Source organism: Palaemon carinicauda, chromosome 18, assembly GCF_036898095.1.
Source record: "Palaemon carinicauda isolate YSFRI2023 chromosome 18, ASM3689809v2, whole genome shotgun sequence".
Taxonomy (NCBI): Eukaryota; Metazoa; Arthropoda; class Malacostraca; order Decapoda; family Palaemonidae; genus Palaemon; species Palaemon carinicauda.
The window spans coordinates 67,361,311-67,378,861 of NC_090742.1; the positions used below are offsets into that span (position 1 = coordinate 67,361,311).

Here is a 17,551-nt window from a genome sequence, read left to right on the forward strand (position 1 = left end):
ATCAAGGGAGGTCTGTTGGGAGAGTTAATTACAGTAACTTCATAAATGTTTTCAAATTAGATGTACTGCTTAAACACTAATTTTTGTATACTTTGTGTATATATGCATCATGTTATTTTTGTATGTAGATGTCATGCTGATTCAAAAATAGGATTTTGAAATGAAGTTCTTTGAAGTTCATATAAGCATTTACCTGTCAGGAGGACAAGAAATAGGTTTACCATAATTTTGAAAGCAAATTTTGTGTTTAATGTTAGTTAAGAGCCATGATAAAGGCAAGCCCACTTGATTTTAAGCTTTAAACCAAACAGCTGATTGATTAAAAATATGCTTCATCATGAATCCTATTTTGAAACTAAAATCCCTCATGATAGGAACTCCACTTGATTCTGTAACTATTTCATTAATGGAAGCTTAAAGTGTTTAGTTCCCATTGATGAAATGGCCACATAACCCAAAGTGTTTGTTGACAATCATAATTGAGGATCCATTATTTAAACTGAGGTAAAGAATAGGGCATGAGAACTTTTGCCATACATATACTGTATGTTTGTCACTGTCTTTAAAGGTCATTACATTTCTTGAAACATTCAGGGTTATTGAAATAAAAATATATTTGAACAATCCCAATTTATTTTACATTAGGAATTATAATATACAGCTGTACAAGCACATTGTTAGTTGCTGTTAAATAACCTCAAGGTCAACATCTTTCAAGACTTCAGTGCCAAAGTCAGTTTGTGCTAAACTATCAGTGGCACTATCAAGTCTAAACTAAGTGTTTAATATTCAGTAAAGATTATTTGTCAGCTTACCAGCATTGTATATTATGCTTTAGTCAGCAAAGGATGCTTTTAACATCACTGGTAAACTGTTTAATAATCATGGACAGAATAGAAAACACACTAGAATGCAGCATTATGAGCATAGGCAATAGTAGTTTGAAGATCAGCAAGATATATAACCAACACCAAAAGTGACGTAGATATTAAAATATGATGCAACAGCATCATTATCCCATTAATAGACATTAAGTGTAAAAAAATTAATGCTACTGTAGTAACAGCAACTGAAATCAGAACTGTAGGTAGTTGTGAAATGCATCACATCCCATAATTCAATTTAAAATACAAGAGTTAGTATTTAAATCTTGAAATGCTCAACAGAAGAAATAATACTTTTTATCAAAGTGTGTACAATTACAATACACTAATGTGGCACACATTAAAACGAGTCTTGAAAAACATTATTTATATTTGAGTAATCTGTAGAAGACTTGTCTCATTATTGTTGTCTAGTTTGTGTATAATACATAAAAAAATTTAGGTAACACGTCAGAAGTGAAACGACTTTTTAAGAATTTTCGACAATCCTGTGAAATGAACTTGGTAGATTAACATTCCTGTTAACCAAGAAGGAATTCATAATATACAAGGATCCTACCCTCTTATTTTTTCTTTCTACACTAAATCTGCTTGGACCAAAAATTTACTGTTTTGTCTACAGATAGCCCTACATTTCATAAACCACCACGCAATGGCACATTTCAGACATACAGTACAACACAAATATCACATTTTTGCCTTGTATTATAAGTACAGTATTGATGTTTTTGTTTACAATTTCAATTTCTGACCATTTCAAACAGGTTATGTGGCACAGGAAAATGATCTCAAAATTTTTGTTTTACAGACAAGTGGACTCTTGCTTTTGATATTCCAAGATCAAAGTTTAAAAGGAAATAAAGTGGTTATATTTCTCTTTAAAGTTTGTCTTGGGTTTTTTTTTTATATACAGGCACTGAATAATCTGCAATTGCAACAAAATAATATCCAAGAAAATACTTGTAATTCAAGGCAAAGAATATATAATGGGGAAATGCAAGTCTCCAATGAAAATTCACTGAAGAACAATTTTAAAGCTTAATAAGATAAATTTAATTCCTTTTGATTTAGCTTTGGAATATAACTTGTTCATTTACTAATTAATGCAATTAAGAAATATTTGCTTTGACAAGTAACAAATAAAGCAAACTTCCAAATTTTGGCCTATAGTTTTATCACTATTAAATTAGGCCATGTGAGAATTACTGAAAAAGGAATAAAACCAAAGAAATCACTGTCAAATACAAACTGCTGGTCATTCTGTATCCACTATTAAAATAGATAAAAGCAGACTCTTTTCTTCCTGTTGGCTCCACAGGAATGTAATCAGCTGATTTCCAAGTCAAAGCATCATCTGTGCTTTCAATGGCAGGTTCTACAGCAGCCATACGGTTGGTCATGCGATTGATCAAGTCATCGGTTATTTCTTCTGCAATTCTTGCAGTGTTATCCACTTCGTCCTGAATTGTCAAGCTGTCCTTTTTTGTTTCATCAAGTTCTTCATCAATTTTTTCATCAATTTTCAGGAATGTCATCATTGAAATTTCAAAAATCTTGTTGGGGTCAGGGTCAGCTGTATGGCCATCTATACCTCGGCGACGACGACCAAATCCAAGTTCACTATTACTACAAGCAATCTGTAAAGAAATAATCCATTGTCAATGACAATTTCAATGCTGTTAGTTAATAACTAACCAATTCCATGCTAATTTTGCACTATATCAAGATATCAAGAATTAATGACACTCCATTACAGAAATGTGAAGACAATTTGTTGGCCACAAGTTTGAGCCATTGTCTGGTCCTAGCTTAAATAGAGAATCCAAGGTGGTAATTTTGTGTGCACAATGTTCAGTTTCAAAAGTATTGTGCAACAATATATCCCATAATTGTACAATAGCAACCTAATACTATATCAAATGCCTTAACTTTGTGACAAATAGATTGTTTGACTTTTGAGTTGTGTATCTAGTTTAAAAAATTATGAAAAAGACAGCTATTTTATATTTTTGGTTTGTCGCTTTTTAACATTAATTAGTTCTGCTGTCATAACTGGAACACAGCTATTATAATCGTCCCCCTTTGATAGCAGTGGTTTCTGCCAATAAATTAATCCTTTTCTAAATATCATATTAAGTTGCAGGAATAACTGCACATCACATTTTGCCTAGAAACGAAAATACTAATACATTATCAGAATGTTACTGCAAAGTTTTCCTCCAGTACTACATGGGTGCTGAGTGGCAGGGACTTGAGGCTCAAATTCATAAAACCAATCCAATATCATAGGTTGCGGGAAAATTTTTACACCTCAGATGATTATTTAAAGGGAGATAACCAGATAATCTCCTCCCTTTTAAAAAGTGAGATGTCTCAGAAAGGTACTAAAATGCACTTTTTTCATTTTGTCTAGAAACAGAAATACTTGATACACTTTAGGAAGGTTGTAGAATCCATGAAAATACTGTACACATCAAGCACAGATGTAGAAAGGACAAGAAGTTAATAATCTAAATTTTTGTGAGATAGTAGAGGTGCAACAGAATTAAGCTTGCTGGTCCAAGAGAAAATAGCAGAAATAAAGTTATAAAATTAATTTGTATTTTTCCTAGCTATGTAAATCAAGTCCTTTAAAATAGGGAATATATGAGGCTGAGCTGGAATGGAAGTTAAAGTTATTTACAAGATAGTAAATGACCTGTCAAAAACTCCTCAATTTTGACCTTTGGCTTGAAAATTAGCAGGGGGGGGGGGGGGTTGAGGGGGGTAAGTTTAATTTTAAAGGACTGGACTTGTATTGCTAGGAGAAACAAAATTACTTTCATCATTTATTTGTTCCTATTCATATGCAATCCTTTCATAGAGAGAGAGAGAGAAACTTTAGTGGGTAGTAAGTCTCCCCAGTAATAAACAATTTTTAACTTGGAATATGCCAGTCTCTCTTGCCCTATACGGGAGAATAGGAGACTCGCTCAACCTTACATCAGCGAGTAGCCTGATAGGATCAGGCCATTACTTGGCTACAAACATGGTTCATGTTCGATGAAGGAATCTTTCTACCCCCAAAGTGGAGACGTGGTCTGGAATAAAATACCTGGCAAATGATGTCCAATGGATGGACTTGTACCTCCATCCCCTTCTAAACAAAGGGTGGGGGAGAATACTACTTATAGATCCAGCCTAATTGAGAATGGTGCTCAGAAGAGTAGTTTACCCGCACCAATGTCAGATCCATACAAATGCTTCACCCTTAAGTATGGGGGGAAAAAACAGAAAAGCGAATCATTCTTCCTTTCCCCCATACTTACAAAGGACAAATAATTCCTCTCCTGGAAGTAGTTTGGTACTTCTAAATTTCATCACCCATCTGGCATCAGATTCTTCAGAGTAAAAGGGGAACAATAGCCCTAACTTCCTGAGCTTTAGTTTGAACTAGTAACTTGACCCCACAAATGTCAAAGAGTGTGCCATTGATTATCAACACCTCTTCTGAGTACTGCCAGTGCTAAGAAAGAGACTGACACTATACCAGAGATGCCAAAGCCTCTTAAGATAGTAAAGCAGAGCCTGCAGGACACAAAAGCATCTGCTTGGGATGAAGGTTTCAAACCGTGGGTTGTGTATAGGTTAATTTGGCCACAAAGTCGACCACAAAAATAAAACTTTCCAATCCTCGGAGTGGGTTATTTCATAAGAGGTCGTACAACTCCCCTGCTCTCTGCCGATGCTAAGGTTAGCAAAAAGACAGTCATTCGAGTCGGATCTGTATATGACTACCTTAAAGGTTCATACAGGGCACGAGTAAAAGCCTTGAAAACAGGGGTTACATTTCACTCCATGGGCCCGAGGTCCTGGGATGGCCAAGGCTGCTCGAAGATCCTCACGAGCAATGACAACTCTCATGAGGAAATGTCTATTCCCTTCAATAGATATAACATATTCAAGGCAAGAGTCTTTTACAGCTGCAAGTGAGAGGGGCTACTCTCAGTGAAGGAAGATGAGGAAGTTTGCAATTTGTGCTAAAGAAATTCCAACCAGAGAAGCATCCCTGCTACGACACCTGACGGTCATCGCAAATATCCAGACATCAGTACAGACCCAGCAAGAAGCCTTTCACTCAGAAGAGTTGCTGGATATTCTCCTACCATGAAGTGCAAGCAACTTCACAAATTGATGGTACCTCTGATGGTGTTAACAGATCGATAGACCCCTAAGCATGTGGCCATCTGGGAGCAATCAGGGTCATCCTCAGTCCTGACTTGATCAACACAATCAGACTGGACAAAGGAAAAGCATAGGCATCCAGGTGATCCCATGGGTGTTGGAAGGTATACTTGAACATTGCCTGTGTATCTACAATGGGGAAATTATAAACACTCTCTTTAAGCGTATGGTGAACATGTTGATTTCATGTGATCCCCACAGTGTAAGAAGCCTCTCTGCTATGCAAGGCTGTAGGGACCACTGCGACCATCTGTCCCTGATGACCGAGAGTCTGTTAGTACATTCTTCTTGCTTGGAATGTAACTGTCAGACTGCTTTATAGCGTGCCCCATTGCTTGTTGACGTAGTTACTACAGTGTCATCGCTCAACAACAGTATCGAGCGCCTCCTTAATTGTTCTTGGAATGCTTGCAGAGCTAGAAACAGTGCTTTCATTTCCAGGATGATGTGTAGATACTTTTCTTCCAATAATCAAACACCTGAAGGAACTATAGTCAATTTCTTTTAGCGATGCAGATTTGCACCGACTCGCAGCGGTGCCCTTTTAGCTCGGAAAAGTTTCCTGATCGTTGATTGGTTGGACGAGATAATTTTAACCAATCAGCGATCAGGAAACTTTTCCGAGCTAAAAGGGCACTTAGGTGCATGCCCCACCCATCCTTCCACACATTTGAGAACAGTTGCATGTCTAAAGGTGAAAGTCAAGTGGGATTCTACAAGTGAAGTTTTCTTCGTTCAGCCACCAGAATGGTTTGGGGGATTCCTAGAGGCTGACCAGTGCAACCACAACTGAAGGGATCTATGGCAGAAGCATCTGTGTGGAACAAGCTTCTCAAATGAGGAAAGGTTACCAAGATGAATCTGCCAGCACTGAGCAGTGAGTATTGTCATGGACATGAACAATTGTTAATTTTCTTAAGCTTACTGATGCGATCGTCTGATGGAAAGACTCTAGCTGCTGCTATGACTATCAGCATGCCCAGATACTTCAACCTCTACTTGGGTACGAGATTCGATTTCCCTCAGTTTATCACAATCCCCACATTGTGAGAGAAGGAGCAAAGTCAATCTCAATTCTGTAGCAACTGCCTCACGGAGGAGGCCTATATCAACCAATCATCAAAACATATCTACAGATGTATCAAGAACAAGTGAGCACAAGCTGCCATCAGAGTGAATACTCAAGTGAACACCTTAGAAGCACTACTGTACACAGTTCAAAATACTCGTTGCTTATCTGTACCTATGTCCGTACTGTTACATTGGATTCCAATAACTATACCCCAGGAGAGAGGAAAAGTGGCCAACCCCTCTCACCCGAAAACATAAGAATTATATTGTAACTGCTATCTTAGATGTGATACTTTTGGTCCTGTAAAGGAAGTAAGTACTGTCACTATACCATTTCCAGAGCAGCAATCATTGGCCAGTGTCCAAAGACCCAAGAGTGCATTCCTGCAAATAATGTGCCATAAAGGTGGTCTGGTGCCTCCCTTACTACAGTGTCTAAATCTTGGACCACAGAGATTTTTCTTGAAGGCAAGAATAGCACCAACTCCTCTGATCTCATGGACCTGTACCTTAATGATGTGCCAGAGGATCTAGGGCATAATGATCTGTTAAAAGTCTCCCACAGCCAAAAGATTTTATTTTTGGTGACTTTCTAACTCGATAGGGTTGTGGTAGCCTATTGGAAATGTCCTTTCCCGACGATCTATTGGACTGGGCTCAAGCTCGACATTCCCCTGTAGTGTCTGCAACCTCCTAATTTCTGTGAACCGAGGGGTGTTTGGGGAGCATATAGATCCACCTGCTGAGTCATCAACAGCTACTGCCCAGTCCTCCCAGGTCATTGCTTGGGCAGAGAAGAGGCTTGAGTGCTGCTGATATGTTGGGTGGAGAAGGCGTGCTTAGGGGCTAATGATATGTATTACTGTTTATGGTCAATCTTTAAAGAATTGCTCTGCTACGACACTGTCACTGTCACTTGTCTGTCTTTAATGAGCGACCTCCAAACCAGTGCTTACAAATAGGTTCTTTGACCTGGGTCTGGCCGCTTCGGTTCTTTTAATGTAGTCCCTTAGAGCACTACGCTAAGTGAAGATACTATAAAAGATGAAAACCTGGAACCCAGGATCAACAGATTTTGAGTTTTTACTACAAAGTTGGGAACAAAAGATGAAACACCTGTTTCCAGTGTTCAGAATGAGGGAATGAACACAAGGGTCTGTATAATTTGCCAAGCTGAAATTTAGTTTTCAGGGTATTGTCCCTCATTGAGGCTTGTCTCGGCTCATAAGGAGTTTTCTTCAAAGACCACAACACCTTGGTTACATCACAAGGTGGAGAGGTAGAATCCCATATGGACAGATCTGCTCCATACTCCTAGCAATTACAGATAACGTAATTCCCACGACAGAAATATCCACTCCTCTCTGTCTCGGTTCCTGGCTCAAGGACGAATGATACCCTTTTACCACTTGGACTAACCTTTTACCACTTAAGTCAAGAGGAGTCTTTCCTGTCATAGGTAAGCTAAAAAAAATGACACTAGTGGCTTAGAAGCTTTGAGAAAAGAAGTATTCCTTCCATGGCACCAACCACAGAAGATAGCCCACTTCGCTTGATACACATCAGTGGAGGATTACCTGAAGCATCACGAAATGTCTCGTACTGTCTTGTTCAAAGAACTTCTCTCTTGGAAGAGGTGTTGTATTTCCTCCGTCCGTTCGGCATCAATAACCTTAAATGTCAGGATGCCTGAAAACTTTAGATCAATCAATCAATCCTCCATCCGTAACGTGATAAGGATTCGACTAGGTCGTGGAACCTCTATAGGTTTGGCTTATGGAGAAGGTTGTGCCACTGGGGAAGCTGTCTCAGAACTTCTACTAGTAGATATAGGTCTGGGTACCATTCTACTTGAGGCCATTTCAGAGCTACTAGCATCAACTTTAGGTTTTTGGAAAAATGCAACGTTTTTATCATCCTTCGGAGAAGGCAAAAGGGGGAAAACATAGGTCAAGGCTATTCTATAAATGCTGAAACGTATTCTTAAGTGCTACTGCCAGGTCTGGCACTGTTGAGCAGTAAACTGGCAGTTTTCTGTTAAGGCTTGTAGCGAACATGTCACTTGTCGGGGAACCCCAAAAAGTCAGGAACTTCGTCGATGCTTGGGGATGCAAAAACCATTCTGACCACTCTGCCTAAATGTGTCCCCTATGACATTTTTCTTGCCAGGAATTAATTGGGCTGATAGGACAAATGCATTGTGAATTGCTCAAACATGCACTGACACTATTTAACAAATTGCTCAAACATGCACTGACACTATTTAACAAACCATTTGTGATACTGTGCGCTTTTTTTTTTTTTTTATGCATGCCAAAATAGTTGTACTGTCGTTCGTCAATATAACCGAGAGAACAAATAGATGTTAAAAATGTTGAAGTACTAGATAAGCTGCCTTCAACTCTAGCACATTAATGTGAAGAGCCTTTTACTCTCGTGACCAGTTCCCTGATGTTAAGACATCCAAAGAGATGGGCACCCCCTTTCTTCGCATCTGTAAATTGAAGGAGATCTGGAAGGGAACAGAATAAGGGAGAGCCCTAAAATGGATTTTCCTCGTCTAGTCACCAAAATAGGTCAAGTCTGGTGTCTTTCTCTAACGGTACTAGGGTCCGGGGAGTCTGCAGTTTGCAACCAGTGTCCTTTTAGGCAGGATTGTAACTATTATAGATAGAGCAGACCATGAAGAATACGTTTCCCTAGTGACGTCAAATGACCCAGAAGTTGTTGATCATTGCTCTAGTGACTGACTGATGAAGGAAAGGCTGAGCTACCTTCTTAAAGAATCAGGTTATCCTGTCTGTATGGATAAATCTTGGACTTCTCTAGATTTGTCACAATCCCCTGTTAACGACAAAATGAGAGAAGTCCGTCCCGATGATAAGTTGGGACTCAACTCTCCAAATATTAGCCAATCGTCTAGATATCGAATTAGGCGAATTCCATTGGCATGAGCTCATATTGAGACCAACATACAACACTCAAGTGAATACCTGGGGCTGTGGACAGCCAAAAGCAAATAACTTTGAACTGAAAGATCCTTCTCCTTAGGAAAACATATTTACTGTATACTTCCTTGAAGAACGATTTATGCGGATTTGGAAACATGCATTCCTGAGATCGATTGAGATCATAAAATTGTTCTTTCTTCCCGTGTGTCTCACCATGCTGGGAGTTTCCACCCTGAACTGAGTCTGGTGGATGAATTCTTTCATGGCCTACAGATCTATCCCAGGTCTCCAACCCCAAGGTTTTCTCGACCAGAAACAGATGGCTGAAGAAGAGCGGAGGGCCGTGCAGGACTCCTACAGCACCCTTTATGAGCATAAGACTGCACCTCTGAACACAGACTTCTATGTTCCTTAGCAATAAAAGAACCAAGTACTCGGAGCTGGATTGACAGGAGGAGGAGATCAGGTGAACAGGAGGTGGTAACCAATCCGAAGAACGTCCACTGCTCTGCCCAGTGAAATTGCCACTTCATCTATCTCCCGTCAAGCATCTCACCAGTGGTAAGGGCTAATTGACAGCCCGGCTGCCTCTGCTTCTACAATTGTGGTTCCAAACTTCACTGACAAAAGGCTGACCAAAATCAGTAGGATTTCACAATGTTGATGGTGAGGCTCTGAAGTCAGTCCTATAGCACTCCGTTCTAGAAGCTGGAGTTTGTCTAAGAGGGGGGTGACCTAGAACAATTGTCCAAGGAGAGGGTTTGTGGTCTCCTAAACTCCTCTGTGACAAATTTCTCAGGTTCAGTACCTACCTCTGATCCACTTGCCTTGCGAACTTGGAGGCCATTCCATCTCGTTGCTTCCGGGTCCTGTTGGCCTACCGGTAGGCCATCTGGTGGAAAAAAAAGCTCTACTGATTTTGCTCCCAACAGAGTGAGAACCTTTAACTGCCTCTTCTTTTCCATGCTCAAGAGGTTTTTACTTGAGGATAAACATCCCACTGTCCCTGACCACCAGCCTAATCAAGATGCAGCTTGAAAGGTCAACATTGCTGTGGCATCCAAAGCCATAAATGTAATGTGTTGGGCTACAAGCCTTTCACCTGACATAGACAGGGTCAGGGTAGCGACCACTTGGTCCATAGGCCTAGGAGGGGAGACTCCTGCCTCACGAGTTGCGAGACAGGATGCGGGTCACTGAGCCTACTTCTGAAGACTCAGATTCTCCAGAAGCTTGGAGGACCAGTTCTTTGGAAGCGTATTTGTGTCCCTCCTCTCCCGGCTTTACCCGTGTAGGAGGCAAGGATGCAGGAGCTTTCCCAACAACTTCGATAGGTGAAAGCCTGTAGGACTGTAAATGATCGATCCCCTGTAGGTCCTAGGGTGGAAAGTGTCTCCTGGAGAGGCCAGTGTCCTGCCTCCTTTTACGGAGCCTTAGATTTATCTTTACTGGATACACCCCTAGGGTTTTCCTAAAAGGTTCCAATTCAGCAGCCTTTGGTTTGAACCTACGTGTATCCAGACGATAATCCAGTTCGGAAACATGCTCCCAAGGAGTGTGTTTATGTGCTGGAGACCAAAGAGCTGGCACCCAAAGGGAAACAGGTGCTGGCCTGCGAGCAAGAGCAACCTTATTCCCTTCAGCATGACAAAGCCTTGGGTTAAACAGCATCCTAGATGCATGGGAAAACTTGCAAGTTTCCCCAGAACCTACAAATATCTCTTAGAAGGTCCGAGAATGTGTTGGGGTCTTTCAGGGCAGGCATGCTTGCAGAGGTCACTTTAATCGCACGCATTGTAGGAGCACATGGCACATCAGTGGTTCCCAATTGCAAGGCTAATGCCTCATAGCACTACCCCTTACGACAAGACAAATTCAACAGTTGGTAAGAGAGTCCAGCTTAAAAGAGGTAGGGGGTGAGAAGCAATAGGAAAGCTCTTTAAAGCACCTTTCTTGAGCAGGTAAAGGATGTTTAGGGGGTTGCGGAAGCAAGCAAGGCACAGGTGGGCATGCTTAGGTCTCAACCCAGTCATTTGATAGCGATGGTGATCTCGCCTGACAATCATGCACGGTAGCCTGTGCGCGCTGGAGACTCGGTGAGAATCACCTCCCTGTTGAATGATCGCTATACGAATCACCTGGTAGCTTCAAAAAGCTATGGCAAACAGGCGACAAGTTGTGCTGGAGCCTATGAGCCACCAGAGGGGATGAACTCTCAAGGGAAGGCAGCCCTCCGTGCTAGCGAGGGTCCTGACAAAGGTCCCCCAAAGGGTTGATTTGCTCAAAAGGGCTAGGATGGGCAAGACCAAACCTCCTGCTGAGCAAACTCAGCTTGTGGTCATGCCCCTAATGATATGAGCGCTGGGGAGCCACTCGCCCGAAGGTAATGTTACTCCTGAGAGGACGAGTAGTTCACCCCGAATGACTAACACACTTGGCAAACGATTGCCTAAGCACTTAAACCAGGACATATGACCTAGTGCTGTCCAAGCTCAGCACGCGGACTCACTCAAGGTGAAGATTGTGCAAGGGGGAATGCTTGCCTGAATGCTGCCCCTAGGACGACAGGCAAGCCCAATCTCGAGTGCGCCACAGCCACACTCGCCAGAGTGCTATCAGCAGATCTTTTGATGGGGGAGGATCCGCTGCAAAGAAGGAAGGTCTGGTGGGTGAGAGACCAGGCAGAAGGGTGCCAGCTCTTGAGGGGGAAGAACCGAACAATAACCTGTCCTTTAACAGAGAATTCGGTAGTCTTAAGGACGGCCACAGGAGACAAGTGTCACGTGATGTGGACTCCCCAGGGGAGAAAGGTTTTGCCACCTCACTAGGAGAGATGGGAAGAACTTCAAGACCCAATCGCCTGCCAGAGGTGGCCAAACAAGAAGAGACAGTGGGGATAGCACCAGGGGAGGAAGTCGTCAGAATTTCTTCGACTTTGAGGAAGACCCCAAAGGCAAAGAATCCTTTTGGACTTCTTCGTCTTCCTCCTCCTGCCGTACCGCTCTCACTGGGAGATGCCTTTGCGCAGCAGCCTTATTCCCCTAGCATGTGCCTATGAGGCGATTAGAGTGAACAGGCTGAAGCACACCTTGAACTGATAAATTTTCATTAAAAATAAAACGCAGATCCTGTACTTCATTGATCTCGGATGGACTGGGATCTGAAAGTACATGTCTTAAAGCTCTATGGTCAGTAGGCCCGTACAGTATTACTGTGCTGGAGGTCTCCCTCTTGAACCAAGTTTGAAGTACAAACTGATTCAAGCAGGAAAGTCTATAACAGGTCTCCAACTTCCTGTCAACTTCTTCACTAGGAAGAGGTAAGCATCTGCGATACCTCTTTAGGCGGAGCTCTTTCCGAGTTCCATCAAATACAAAGATGGGGTTGTCACAGTCAGAGTTAGTGGAGGGCAACAGTCCTTTAACAGGATGCGATACCCTGAGCAAAGAACTTCTAAGGACCAGGGATCTGCCCCAAAGAACAGCCACATTGTCCAGCAACATTGCAGCCATCCCCCTACAGGTGGCAAGTCTGGGGATCTGCTGTCCCAAATGGTTGCCTCACTGCCCTCAATTGCAACAACCGGAGAGATGTCCTCTGTGGCAAAAGGAAGCCAAGGGTTTCAGCTGTTTTTTGTAATACTGAACATTGTCTGACTCTGGTAGCGGACGACATTGAGGAGCTTGTAAAGGGGGGATGGTCTTGGCATTTGCTGGGGAGCTGAGAATCTGGATGCTGCAGCTCTTCTCAGGAAGGATGTCTGGCTAGTTTTTTCACATTTCCCCACCACCACTGCTACTTCCGTAGGAAAACAAAAAGAAAAGAGTTGGATGATCTGTAATATCAGGGTTCCTAAGATTTAGACAATCTCTAAGAGTCATGTCCCAGGCAAATTTTGCCATTGCTGCATCCCTCCTTTTCAACACACAATTGCTCCAGATGAAGACTGTTTAGTGGAGAATAAACTTTAACATCTTTACCCCTAGGCAGACGAGGTTCATATTTCATTGTTTCAAGAATTTCTAGATTTTCTGACACTGCGAAATAAGATACTGCCCTTCACCAGGAGCAGGCCTGAAATAGTGACATAGCTGCAACCTTCATGTTCTGCAGCTCTAGAGCAGAAAATGAAGATGGATGCATTAGCTTGTTGCTGCTCATCCCGGTGTCAGATTTGCAACATCCGAGTCGATTGGAAGAGGACTAGGGTGTACCCCTGTATAGACATAGAAATTCCTTTGCTGACACAAAGCAGGAGCTGATAATCTCAATGATCAACTCTATCTCAATGAGCTCTCTGCACCAGAATTCTTTATGTTAAGTAGGACCATGGTGTCCCAAGCTTGGTTCGAAAAGTGGACATCAAACTTATGGCGACTGTTCCTGGGGTACAGGGGAGAACAAAAAATTGTCAACACCGTCCCATTACTTGGGCAAGAGGTGGTTCGCCAAGTCTGTCGATTTGACGAATGAGGTTCATTATTCTAAAAAAAAATGCGATGCCTCCCCTCGCTTTGCCATTGGTACCTCTAAGGGAGTGACAACTGCTGTTTCAGCCACTTGTTCTGAGGAGTCCTCTATGACGACCAACATCGAAAGATTTGGGGATCTGGCCCTAGGACTGGACCCTGATGGTCCGGGTTCCCGTTTCAGAAAAGTTTTAGGCTTTTTAACCTTCTCTTAGATGTGTTTCTCCTCTCGCTTTACTCCTGAAACATTTTTAGGAGCTCGGGAAATAAATGGCAGTAATATCTATTACTACAAGCCACGGACTCGTGCTAATAAGATGGAGATGGAAGAGAAGGCTTAGTCTCCCTCTCTGACACTGAATACTGTGGTGACAATCCCGAGATTTCTGGCATGTCCCACAGATTCTCTGTATCTTTGAGCAGAGTAATATGGTGGGGAGTCTGCTTTCTGTTTATAACGGATAGCTGTTCCTGATAGGCAGAGGAGGCTGGGATAACACAGGGAAATGGTAGATATGGGTCTGCATTCCTTTTCCTCTTGTACTGGAGAACTTACCTTTACGGTCTTAGGAGTGATGAATGGGCCTGCGCTAAGAGACCATACCGGTGAATAGTACAGTTCTTCCAAATTCATGAATGGCGTGATGCCTGTGTTGGCGTACCATGAGGAGACAGTTGGTCTAATTTAATTGGAGAAAACTCCAGCACTATAGAGGAGATAACTCCTTGGTCTCCTATATCTGAAATAAATAATTGTTCCTCCAAGCTCAGACTACTTGTTGGTGGGGATGGAGACCTGGTAGGTTTCACAAAATCTAGTAAAATTAAAGGTTTCTATAAAGTATGCATCTCTTACCACAACAGCCTGGGCACAAAGGATGCAGATCAACCTCCATCCAAATCAAGAAGGTGCTGCAAGGATGACTTTTCCGGATGGAGCAGATCCTCACACATACTTGAGAAGCACTCGTAATCACAATCAATCAAAGAGAAAGCACAAAACCACAGCGTGGACAGTGGTTGAGTTGCAGACATTCAAACGTCAAAGCGGCCAAGAGTAAATTGAGGACTAAGATACATACTGTTACGCTTACCCAGCATAAGTGGGAACAGGGGGCAACCATACAATGTTCTCGGACCCATAGAACTTACTTTTATTTTTGTCGTAACAAAACAGCAACAAAGCAAACCCATATAAATGGCTAAGATTTGTATACACATGAGAAAAAGCATGGTTTCACCTAATGCATATTTACTGCACTAACTGGAATGGGGGTTCCCCATATCTCTACTAAATCATTGCACAGGTTAAGTTACTTAGTATAAGTTTTGGCAGTAAGGATAAAAGGCACGGTTTATGTCTTTAAAGAAAATTCGGGCAAAAACAGCAACAGAGCAAACCCATACAATTGGCGAGGATTTGTATACAAGTTGGACAAAGCATAGTTTCACCTAATCCATATCTGCTGCACTAACTGGAATAGGGGTTCCCCATATCTCTATTCTATCATTGCACAGGTTAACAAGTTACTTACCATAAGTTTGGGCAGTAAGGCTAAAAGGCACGGTTTATGTCTTTAAAGAAAATACGGGTATAATCTATTTAACAAAGGTATTCCACTTTTCATCATTGGAACAGATTTCTAATTCATGAATGCTTAGTAGCTTAAGGAGTTATTTCATATTTAAAGAATTTGAAACTAATGTAGTCACCACAAAAACTCCCGACTATTAGTGTACAGTAGACATTGTGCAACAGGAAAATTTAGTTAACTGGGCTGTATTCAGATAACACCCTTGAACCTAAGCATAAAAACATCAAGTTCCGATGGGCCCAAAAAGATTGATAATTTCATAACAAAAACAAACATTCTTTCTCATTGGTGTTTAAATGCTTGTGCATTAAGCAACAAAACCAAAAAACAACAATAATCTTCAGATGGGTATATTTACAGTACTGTAGTTGATTGGGACAGGCATAAACCTCTTATTACTGTACTTGTCAAATAATTTTTCTTTATGGAGAAAATGTTGTTTATCTGTCGATATTATAAAGCAAATTTTATGATTTACGAAATATGATTTGGTGTTACCTTGCCCGAAGTGAAGCCAGTTGGGAAGCAAACAAAGGGATGAGGGAGTGTATGTACTGTGCAATGATGGCTTTGGTCCATAAAATCCAGTATTTTCAACCCTAACACTAAGAATGCAGCAGTATTAAGGGGGGGGGGGGGGAGATTTAGCCCACCCTTAGGTAAGTAGTTAAGGACGCCGTTTGTATGTTAGTTGGGGAAGTTTAGATTAGATGGTGTGCTATGCATGTGTTCCTGTCATTGTACACAGGCTCCTGGTTGCGACTTCAGTCTAAGAGTAAGGGTTGCTGGGGGGGAGTACCTCACCCAGTAAATTGGGTTAGGTGGGGAAACCTAAGTTAGGTTAGGTGGGGAAACCTAAATTAGGTTAGGTAGGGAACCCTGTTAGGTTAGGTGGGTAAACCTAAGTTAGGTTAGGTGGGTAAACCTAAGTTAGGTTAGGTGGTGTACTTGTGTTTGCTTTCCTTTTAAAATGTGATTTTTCAGTAATGATTTTTGAAATTCTAAAATGTCTCAAATTTGAAAGAGACAGGCTCCCTCCCCCCCTGGTCATTTGCACTAGAACATTACATAGTATTTATAAATACACCTGGAAAACTCCTTACTTTCTTCATTTGCGACGGGAACGAATATCATTTTCGAAGAGAGCGTAATTTTTTCTATAAGAAAAAGTAGTTTTTTTACTAGGTTACATTGCCCTGCAATACACTACAATAATAACAAAGATACAGCCAAAATAACCCTCCAAAACATAAAAATGGAAACGTGTAAACTTACCCCTTTACATTTATCCAAACATACGTCAACTGTGCCTCGGAAAAGGACGTAATTGGTCTCTGGGAACTTGAATGCTCTGAATTTGGCGGACACGAGGTCACCGTCATTCGTTACGAAGTTGTCGAACAAAACGGGATCAACAGAACACCTGTGGAAAAACATGCAGTCAGTTAGAACTGTTCTTTGCCATACCTGCCTTTATTTAAATTAACATCACATTTGTCTAGTATCACTAGAATAAAACTATAAAATATGTCCCCATTACATGAAATATGAAATTTCCGTAAGTTGGCATTAATGAACATTGCCCCCATTACATGAAATATGAAATTTCCGTAAGTTGGCATTAATGAACGTTTGTCGTTCCCATAAGCCACATACAATAAGTAACAGTATCCTAAATGAAAGCATGAACTGTCAAGTATCACTAAGAAAAATTATAAAATATGTCCCCATCACATGAAATATGAAATAAAGTTGCCATTAATGAACGCCTGTACTTCCCATAAGCCACAAAACTTCCAGTAAATGAAAGCATGAACAAGAAGTACTGTTTCCAATGAACATTTATTTCCTACTTAAGCTTTTGTGTTTAAATACAGCCAAATATGATTTTTTTTAATAACCTTCATATTTAGAAGCAATATCTAACAATTATATGGTAAAAAATATCTACTTTACATCACTTATTAAACCAAATAACCAACTTGAATTCTTCCAAAATTATATTGGACAGAAGAGCCAGTCCCTGCCACAAGTAAACTTGAACTGGATTAAGTTATCTTACTCACCCATTGAATATAATAGTTTCCCTCTTATCGTGTGTGTCCGTGACTTCCATATAACTCATCAAAATACCGTAGGTACCAGCAGATAGGTTGTCCAAATAGACCTGAAACAAAGTCATTATTAACAGGGTTGTGACAAAGAGGGTCTCCTGAATGTTACGCCTTTCTGATGAAACAGTTAATATTAGTATTCATTAAGGTAGTGGGTCCTAAATAATGTACCCCCTTTTGAAAATCATATAAGCGAACTTTCTTCTATATTAATTCGCATTTATCAGAACCTAAAATCAAATT

At 41.2% G+C, this 17,551-nt stretch overlaps 1 protein-coding gene across 1 annotated transcript in view; it reads right to left on the reverse strand.

Moving 5' to 3' along the window:
- Positions 1–615: 615 nt before the first annotated feature.
- Positions 616–17,551, reverse strand: part of qsm (Zona pelucida superfamily protein qsm) — an 80,720-nt gene continuing 63,784 nt past the window's right edge. Inside the window, 3 exon segments of the mRNA XM_068392488.1 lie at positions 616–2,521; positions 16,470–16,617; positions 17,261–17,482. Of these exon segments, the coding sequence (XP_068248589.1) occupies positions 2,087–2,521; positions 16,470–16,617; positions 17,261–17,482 (805 nt within the window). The 3' untranslated portion in view covers positions 616–2,086.